The sequence below is a fragment of the Vitis vinifera genome, chromosome 18 (assembly GCF_030704535.1).
Source record: "Vitis vinifera cultivar Pinot Noir 40024 chromosome 18, ASM3070453v1".
Taxonomy (NCBI): Eukaryota; Viridiplantae; Streptophyta; class Magnoliopsida; order Vitales; family Vitaceae; genus Vitis; species Vitis vinifera.
The window spans coordinates 20151059-20161664 of NC_081822.1; the positions used below are offsets into that span (position 1 = coordinate 20151059).

The 10606-nt window shown below is 32.9% G+C and overlaps 1 protein-coding gene across 2 annotated transcripts; it reads right to left on the bottom strand.

The window, feature by feature from the left end:
- Nucleotides 1-220: 220 nt before the first annotated feature.
- On the bottom strand, nucleotides 221-4396 carry LOC100258638 (laccase-15). 2 transcript variants are annotated; one of them, XM_003634872.4, is made up of 6 exons: nucleotides 4181-4396; nucleotides 3697-3848; nucleotides 3314-3558; nucleotides 3070-3198; nucleotides 602-1549; nucleotides 221-514 (listed from the first exon to the last, which is right to left on the bottom strand). In XM_003634872.4, the coding sequence occupies exons 1-6, from the start codon at nucleotides 4277-4279 to the stop codon at nucleotides 384-386; spliced, it is 1704 nt and encodes a 567-aa protein (XP_003634920.2). In that variant the 5' UTR covers nucleotides 4280-4396; the 3' UTR covers nucleotides 221-383. The 2 variants fall into 2 exon arrangements, with proteins under 2 accessions (XP_003634920.2, XP_059590863.1); XM_059734880.1 differs by lacking the exon at nucleotides 4181-4396 and adding an exon at nucleotides 3971-4046.
- Nucleotides 4397-10606: the final 6210 nt, after the last annotated feature.

Below are 10606 nucleotides of genomic sequence, written 5' to 3' on the forward strand. Positions count from 1 at the left end.
CTTTCTAAATTTTTTCTTCGACTTAGTATGAATGTAAATGTATTCAATGGTCTCAGTGATTTGACATAATGTATTTAACAATTGAATGAATGAAATCACCGGTCCATATTTTATTAAATGAAATTCGTCCAGTGATGGGATTAGACTTTGTTTTTCTTTTCCTTATGATTAATTTTGATTGATAGCACGTCTTCAATGAAGCTTAAAAGAAAGTAGAAAATTCTACTAATGAAATTACTTGTATTCTGCATTTCTTATTCAAGTTCCAGCACAGACAGTAACTACTGCTTTCCATATATGCAATATATGAGCTTGAAAATATATTCAAGCCAATTACAACCATAAGTATAAAGGAAATCTAGTACAAATTCACTGCAGTGTAATTAACATGGCGGCATATCAGGTGGTGGAGGTAGCATGCGTTCGTCCCATTGATCTCCATCTCTTACTATGAACACCATATCCATGCCCCATGTAAGGTGGCGATCTAAATGACAGTGCATGAACCACACTCCTGTGACAAAGAAACAAAAAAACATCAAGATGTATACTAGGAGTTATAGTACTAGTAATAGGTGTTGAAGCCATTAGCTTCACTTACCCGGATTGTCTGCCTTGAATCTGATGGTACTCCAGCCATTCTTAGGGACAGTAACAGTGTTCCTATAAGGAGGGTCAACTAAATTATACCCCAAAGGGTCCTTCTCAGGGTCGAAATTTCCCTGTCCCAATCCAACGACATAAAAGCTATGCCCGTGTAGATGCATGGGGTGATCTATCCCTGCAACCAAATTTGTGCCTTGGAAAACAATCTCCACGGTGGAGTTGTAATCCAGGATATACACCTCGGTCCCCAGCTTCGGTATCTCTAGGTTCAGTGGCAGATACTCATCTGTAAAATTGAATATATATGGTGGGTATTTTGGAAAGTGATCCCCATACACCCCTTTGATATGGCCATAGTATGCCTGGAGTATATCGATTGATGGGAGTATAAAGCTTATGTTATTCATGCTTGCGCTGAATCGAGTCCCATTTGGTCCCTGACATGTACCATTAGGAATGCAGGGTAGTGTGTTCACAGAAACAGTGGTAATCAACTGAGTGGTAACATTCTTGGGAACACTTACTGGATGATCTTCACTGGCTAGGCTTCTAAGGCTAGAGCTGAAATTAAAGGATGCACTAGTGTCATTATAGTTGGGAAGGTAAGGCAAGGAAAGAGATGGAGAGGGAGTGTAGTTTCCATTATACTGTACAATAGCTGTAGTTGTACTGCGATCGAAATCAACATTAATAGCAGTAAAATAAGCCCTAGCAGCCATATAATAGTGATCAGGCTGTTGGTTGGCATGCAACAAGGCGTCCAGCGTTTGTCCAGGGGCTATTGCAATGTAATCTCTTGTCAACGGCTTGGTGTAGCTACCATCTGCTCCCACCACGGTGATTGGATGTCCGGCAACGGCGAAGAAGAGAATGTCATTCACGTCAGCATTGACCATGCGGAGTAGATAAGTCTTGCCTTGATCCACATTTAGCTTGAATGTTTCTGAAAAATAGAGGGTGAACTGAAGTTTATTATGGTAGGATGAAGTGCTGTAGAAGCATGCCTAGAAACTGCTAAGTTTTCGATATTTTTTTTTTTAATGCTTTATTATTAAAATTATTTCACAAGCATAAAATGTGAAGTGGCTCTAAAAAATTCAGCAGGGCGTGGATTCACATAAAAGGTACAAGGCAGCAGACCCTATAGTGTACAAAAAATTATGTCTAGTCCATTTGATGCATGTCAAACACAAGCAGTAAGATGGCAAAGGATATACAACTTCAACTATTGGGATCTTTCAGGTTATTTCTTTTTGGTCAAATCTCTAATCCATGAATTAATAATGCCCAATTAGTGTCATATTTTATTCCAACTGTCAGTGAATTAGTTCTAACATTATTTTTGTAATGTTGGCAATGGGTAAAACAAGCCAGAGCTTTTGGAAATGAAAGGGGAAAATTAGGAAGGGAGTCTGAATTCTCTTATTTAGTTTGTAAGAGTAAACAATAAGAAAAATGAAATATAAAAGTAATTGAGATCTATCATAGAAGAAATTATAAATTAAGTTTAATGATTGAAATTATAAAAGTATTTAAAACCATTTATAAATTATAAACTTAAACCCTTCAATTTTCTATGATTGAATGAAAGATAAATGATGAACTTGGTGTCTTGAGCGGAAGGGAAATCAATCGAAGTGGGGACAAAGATGTTGGGAGACTTCACTCTAACCCATAATCTTGGTAAAGAAAGTTCATTAAAAGGGGCCTATAATAAGCCCATCTACAAGTAAGGATGACAATGAGCTAGGAGGGTTTTGGATGAGTATTCCCATCACAAGCCCATCTCAATTATTTAAATATATTTCCTATATCTACATGATCATGCCTTGATTTTTACTTTTAATTCGTAAAATTCTTAAAGATTTTAATTATATTTAAAATAAATATAATTCATTAATCAATAAATAAATATTATATCATTATTTATAACTTATTTTGCTGATAATTTTTTTTTTTTTACTTTATAATATTGAAAAAAGGAAAAAAATTTAAAAATAAATTTAAATAATTTTTTTATTCATTATATATCTACAAGACAAGGCAAGGCACCTGAACCTATTTTGCACCTTGACTTGAGTTTTTTTTTTTAAAAAAAAATCTCAAACCTACCCCTAATCTATTTACAATTTCCCCAAACTCATTTTATTAGGATAGGCAATGTGGGCATATGAAAAAACCCGTCCCATTATCATCCGTGTCTATTGTAATTGTTTGATGCTTTTCTCTTATGTGGTTGATAATTTTGAATGCCAGTAAACTGCTTTATATATTTTTGCACGAACACATTGGTGTTAATGCTAATGGTGTCCCTGGCATTGATTCCTCAAATATTCATGTTAATAGATGTATGGTGCTATACAGTGAACTAACCCATCATATTCAAATCCTACAACCATTACTGAAGAGCTAACTTACCTAGCTAGGTTCTCAGTATATATCAGTAAGGAGGTTTATATATACCTGATTTTGAGCATGGATATAGATCACCAGGCTGACCATTTATGGTAAAAGCATCAGATTGATTAGGGACTCCTCCAGTTGCAATGAATTGCTCATAAACAGCCATTATGTCTCGCTTCCACCACCCTCCTAATAATCAGTAAAATAAGATGATAAATTTCATCAAATTCGTTATTAAATACAGTTAAGCTATATATGAAGTAACATTGAATCAATTCAAGAGACAATTTTTTTGTTTCAGTACCTAATATTATAGGCACTTCTGCATCCGGTTTAGGAAAAGGATAGGTGGTTCCTGGCTTGGGATAGACAAAGATAGCCCCATAGACAGTGGCTCTCGTCCAGTTGCTGTGGGCATGCCACCAAATAGTTCCTTCCTCCGTAGAAAGTATGAGCTTTTGGCTGAACTTTCCGCCCGGTTGAATAGGGCACTGGGTGATATACTCAGGACCATCAGACCATGGATATCTTAGCTGATTCACTCCATGCCTGCAAAAACATTCCCTTATTATCACCACTTGTATGCTCGGTTTAGCCCTCCGATATATATCAGTTTGCTAGTTACTGATAGAGTGATAATGAAGTATATCTATCTCAAATTCTGTAAATACACAAATAGTGCCATACCAGTGAATGGTGACATTATATTTTCCCTTGTTATAAACATCCACTGTTATCTGATCTCCTGCATTAACTCGTATAGTTGGGCCTGGGAACTCCCCATTCACAGTTAAAATGTTCTTGGTGCTGCAGAGTCTTGTGTATGGAGCTTCTTCCAGCTAAAATGAGAAAGGTTAAAACTCATTAGACTTCCCACATATAAACAGAATTAAATAGCTGCAAATTAATATGGATGCATGTATAGATGAAACAGACATAGCCTCAGAGCTCAACAACCCACGTAGAAATAAGAACAAACTATGAGCAATGCTTTGATTTGTAGATAGTTCATATGCACGCAAGGGAGAAGTCAAGACATGTTATAAGCTCAGTGGAATGGGTGAGTGACTTTTCATATTGCAAGGAATTAATGAACCTGTAGCTGTGGTTGGCTGTAGTCCAACCAGGAGAAAAATTAGCTGACTTAGATTTGTGGAATCATACTACTTACAACAAAACGATAAGGATCTGAAAGTTGGCAACAATAAAGGCCATCAAACAATAGAAACGCCAGAACACAGGTGATGAATATCTTGTTACCAAACCACATTCTTTAACAAAGAAATGGCTAGCCAATTCTGTCTTCCAATGATGCTATTTGAGAAATTTGTTGGGAGATTTATAGGGCTAAGTAGGTTGACAAAGAAGATTGGTTGGTGAACGTGAGGTAATACTTAGCTGCCTTTCAAACACGATATATGGGAGGCAGATTCCTTGAGGAATTGATAGAGAAAGAGGAAATGGCTTGCGCATCCCCAATTCTATGGCTTGTTGCAATGGATAGCAACCTAAGGACTCTCTTGAGAAGTTTTCCCACCTTCCAAACAATTGGAATTCGCAATAGAAAAACTTGTTATATCCTTTTTCTAGCCTATGTTTCACATTAAATCCTTTGCTTTTAATTAAGAAAAATGTAAAAAAAATATGCATGTTTTCTCATCCACAAAACAATTCCATTAAAATCAAATGGTTGAAAAGATCCAACCCAGCTAACCACGTTATGGTGTTCCCCTATCATTGCTTCATGGTGGTCCTGACTATACTCACGAGTGACGAGTGACGACAAAATTTTGAGCCAAAGTCAATAATATTGATATAAATGGTTCAAAAGATAATCATGACGCAAGAAATTTATTCGTAATATTGGAGGAAATCGATCAAACCAAATATTAGCATGATTCACTGCTGATCGAATGTAACTTGGTTCTTGAATTTTATTTTATTTTTTAATCCTTCTCTCTCTGCTTATCTTTTCTTTTAACTTTTCAAGAAGGCAGAACAAGGTCAGGTCACCTGGAGTTTATCTACCTTGCACCATTGCTTTCATGGGTTATTTATGATTTGGGGATAATCAAATATAACAATTTCTTATGGATTAGCGCTTGCCATCCAAAATGCTTTCAGCACCAAAAGTGGAGTTGAGTGTTTTTTTTAAGACATCACGTGTTACGTTTGATAGCAATTTTAGGAAGTACTACTAGTTTTTATAAAACTTAAAATAATTTATTTTTTAAATATTAAAAAAATTATAAATATTTTTTAAAATCATAATCAAACGCAATCTATGTTTTCTTAAAATTCACATTAAAAAAATGGGGTCATTTTCATATGATTTCAATTGGAAAAATATTATAATTACAATGTGAAAAAAAAAAATAGTCCATAAATACTCATATTCAATATATATTTTTTAAATGGGTTATTATACAATATTTTTATTATTATAATGGATGGATCACACTAAACTCCTCTTCAATTGTAAATGTAGTAATGATACTTCACTCCTATATGAAATTGGTAAATCATTTGTGGAGTTTATAAATGAAAATCATTTGTTTCTCTTCATTTAGTATATGGATGGCCCTACTAGTTTGAATTTGATATATTTCTTTCTACTGCAGTACTATAATTTTTCTAATAAAAATAATAATATATTTCAATGTGCATTATTATTATTATTATTATTATTAAAGTTTTTCATGTAATTTTATTTTGGTCTGAAGAGAAAAGTTGAAGTGGAAATAGATGACTATCATAAGAATAAATAATTTGAGTTAGAATAAAAAAAAAATTTGATTATGTATAAATAATTTGAGGTAGAATAAAAAAAAGAATTTGATTAATTCAACTTTGGACAAATTAGAAAATTATAAAAATGAAACCACTTAATTTGAACAAAATCTAAAATGTTTTCATTACGATGGACTTGCGTAATCACAAATACAAAAATGGGGAGAAACCCACACACCATGGTGAATATGATATAGTCACTTAATTCCAAAAACAGTGAAACTTACCAAGAAATAGAATCCAATCAAAGGCGTTTCTTGTAAGTTCATCACTCCTACATTAAGGGACATCGACAGCCTACTAGACAATTAGACTTTTATTATCTGCATCATAAACACAGACAATGTATTGATATGCCTAATAAAGTTCTATTATGAAAACAATCAAGATTAACACACATTGAGCCCAAAAAAACACCCTAACCCCAAATTGGTAAGGGATTACTTGCCGAATCATAGTTTTAGTTCATGCTTTTCGTGGAAGAAATTCCGAAGTTTCTTTCAACTTCATTTAATTAAAAAGAAAAAGAAAAAAAAAACATTATTGCTATGGGCCACGAGAACAAGTTTTGAAGTATAATTAGTTGCCAAAATATGACTATTCATTAATATCATGCATACTCTTAACTTTTTCTAAAATGGAATATGTTTACATTGTGTTGAAGCACATAACAAGGTTACTGCCGATACAAGAATCCCAATATTTAGTATAATTCAACTCTATTAGTTATGAAATACCAAAAATAAAATTGCAAAAGCAAATAGAAAGATACCTTGAAAGATTTTGATTTTTACATGTGTTGAGATGTATTTCAAATTCTTAATTGTAATATATTTGTTTTTGTATCAGGAAAATTATATAGAATATTTTTAAAATTTATATGTGATTGTAATTAGATTCCTTATGAAATAAAAGAAAAAAAAACTAATAATAAAAAAAGCTAATGGGATATCTCTATAAATATTTTAGGTGACGAGGAGAAAAGTTATGAGAGGAAAATGAGATTGTGAAGACTATACGTGGTGAATAGAAATGTGAGAAAGAGTAGGAGATGATTGGTAAAGCAAAAGGCCTCATGGCTTAGGGGGTAGATTTGATGAAGATTGGAGGACACCTAATGGTGCAACAAGATCCACAGTTCAGGGTGGAGATACAAAGACTGGAGAAATGTGGAATATCTTTAAACTTAATAGTTGCATCTATTTTTGCCTTCTACAATATTTTTGTCTTATAGTATAATGTTATTTCTTGCATTTATGGAGGTAGGCATGATTGATCAAACCACATTAAAATCTCATGCATGTTTGTGTATGAATGATTTTATTATATGTTCTTTCATTAAAAAGTTCGTTGGCACATCAAATTGTATTAAAGCTTCTACATACACAACAAGTAATATTAGAGCCCTAGTTGAAAATCTCTATAAGAGATTTGGCTTAAGATGTTTAGAAGAATCTTTGTTAAAGTTGTTTAGAAGAACATTAGTTCAAAGTATCCGGATGAGCCTTGTTTGAAGATTTCAAGAAGAGCGTAACATTGACCAAGCTTTCATGTTAGCCACCAATATGCCATAGAATGTGTGGTTTCCATAATTTATGCAAGCAAATATTCAAACCTTCTTTTTTTAACATGCCCCTCAAGTTGGGGAGGAATAGTATGTACTCCTAACTTGCTTTCAAAGCGTTTAAATGGATCCTTTGGAAGTGGCTTCATTAGAATATTTGTTAGTTATGTTGAAGTTGGAATATATCGAGTAATAAGGAAACCCATAGCTATCTTCTCTCACATAAAGTAGTAATCAAGCTCAATATGTTTTGATCATGCATGAAAAATGTTGTTTACTAACATGGTCAATCCACTATATTATCACAAAACAATTTGTTAGGACATTGAGTGTTCCAATTTATGTTTAACCATAGAAGTCTTTTTAGATACTGACTTGCTCTCCATTGAAGATCAAGGGTTGTTGTTTATTCAATTGGGAAGTCACAAGTACATCTAAAGAGGTTTGACTTGTGGCATATGAGGTTTATTTGAGGTATAAAAAGGTTCAGTGTCATTTTTGGACTTAAAATGTCTTTAAAATAAAATTTCAAAAAGCAGGGGCTACTCAAATGGTCAACCCCACTCAAGTGGTCATACCGCTCAAGTAGTATAAACAGCTCAAGTGGAACACTCAAGCGGTTTAAGTTTTCTCTAGAGATCATGTTAGTCATGTCGAGTTTAGAAATGAATATTGGATGAATTTCACTCAAACTCTAATTTGGAAACTTGAGATACCAAAATCTTTGTGGTTTTTGCCCGTAAATACCTCTCTTGTAACGCTTTGAGGGTTAGAGATTCGAGTAAAGAGATTAGAGATTAGAAAGATTATAGAGATCTGGAAGATTGTTGAGAGACCTATTATTCTTTAGAAGGACTCCTTGTGAAGATAGCCTTATTACAACATCATTCCTGATATCTCATTCAAGTGATTTGAATATTTGAATCGTGGGTTGAAGACCTTAATCCCATTGAACTGGCTGAATGATCTACGAAGGAGCAATAAGGAGTTGTTGCATGTGAATCAAGTTGTAGGTGATGGAGAGTAAATCTTTAGGGTAAAGTGGTCAAGCAAATTTGTGTAACTTGATTTCAAATAGTAGATTTAGATTGGTAGGTCTTAGTTCTCATGGTTTTTTGTCTCCTCGGTTTATGGGGGTTTTCCACGTAAAATCTTATGTCTCATTGCATATCCTTTTATTTCTACTTATATTATGGTTGATGATATTGATTATCTTGAATTGATTAGATATTTTGCTTTTAAGATTGTTGGGTTGGTTATCTTGGTGGTTGTAGTGTTTATACCTATAACCAATTATTGCTATCCCTAACTTCTCTCATGTTATCTTTTGATTGATTTGTTGGGTTGATATTGAGTTTGTTAGGTTGGTTATTCTGGATGACTTTATTATTCTTAACATATCTCAATAGATATTTTAGATATTGATAATTATATTACTCCTAACAAATTGTAAGGTATCTGTAAAAGTTAAAAATCATATTTTTATATACCTAAAGATTCTAGGTATAACCTTTTATTTATTTGGGACATCCCTGATATCTCTTAAGGTAAAAAGTTGGTTATAATTTATAAATATTTATTTAAATTTTTAAATCACCCTCTCTAGGTGTTCCCTATTGGACTTTTGGTCTTTATTCAAATGGTATTTAAGTAATACCCATTTTTCAATTGGTATCAGAATGGGATAAAAATCCGATTTATGTATCTTTTTGATTGAAAATCCAATTCTTATTGCTTATATTGTTTAAAAATAAAATTTTTATTGATCATATAAGATAAAAATCAAATTTTTGTTTATCTTGTAAGTCCAATATGAAACAATGAAAAAGTAGTGCTTCTTTTAATAGTCTTCCCTCCTTTGATGAGAATAATTACTCTCATTGGAAAGCATGTTAATGTTTTTCCTCAAAATGCAAGGCAAAATGGTACAAAATTCAATTAAATATGGTTCGGGACCATCTTTGATCCTTGATGCTCAAGAAAGATCAACAGGAGAACTTAAACCTAAACATGAATGGGATAAAGCCAATAATGAAGGTAGTGAAACCAATGCTAAGGCTTTATTTAGTATTTTTATTGGAGTTTATCTAGGTGAGTTTCGTAGGATAGTAAATGGCAAATGTGCAAAGGAAGCATGAGATATTCTTCAAGTCACTATTGAAGGCACGTCTTCTATAAAGATTTCTAAATGAAAAATGATTGCCACTAGGTTTGAGAATATTAGGATGCATGAAAATCAAACTTTGTCTTCATTTTTTCTTTCTAATTCTATGGTAGTTAGGTAAATATTGAGATCTTTTCTAGAGAGATTTAGACCTAAAGTAACTACCATAGAGAAGAGTAAGGACATTGATTTCATGAGAGTTGATGAAATTGTAGGCTCCATTCAAAAAAATGAGATGACCCTACCTAGTTCTCAAAAGCCTAAAACTCTACTTTTAAGGCTTTCAAGGATGAGAAAAAAGATATTGAAATGCCATATGATATAACTAGTGATGAATTGGCCCTTATGGATAAAAGGATTAAAAGGGCTATGAAATTCAATAAAAAGATTCTACAAGAACCAAGAATCTGGAAAAGGAAAAAGACCTTATGAACAATCATCCAATGAGAAAAGAAAAGGTTCCTCCAAAGGTAAGAAAGTTGAATGCTTTAACTATAGATGTTTGGGACATTATGCTCAAGATTTTCCTAGCCCCAAAGATGCCAAAAAGTCTATGCAAGCAACATGGAGTGACTCACATTCTGGAAAAAAAAAAAATGTTTCTACAGCTTCTGAAGATGCATGGTACAATCCCAATGACTTGTTAGCCTTTATTACATCTATGGAATTTGTGCATGATAGTGATGATGATGAGCTTACTGATGAACAAAGGGCTTAATTTTTGGATAATCTTCTTGTTAAGCATAAAAAAGTAATTAAGAGTTATATGAAAAATCATGATGTTCTTGAAGCTTATAAAAATAAGATTGATGTGCTTAATTTTGAAAAGACTAAGTTACTTGAAAAAAATTAGGTTTCTTAAATCTAAACATCATTCTCTGCTTGAGAAGAATAATGTTCTTACTCAAGAGATCAAGAATAATCAATCTTCTTCCTTTATAAATCAAAAATTTCATCCTAGAACTAAAGTGTTTAATGAAATACTTGATAAATGCAAAACCCATATTGATAAAAGAGGTTTGGGGTACATTAACAAAGAGGAAACTCCCTTTAGTGGAGAAACTATGTTTTTCAAAGGT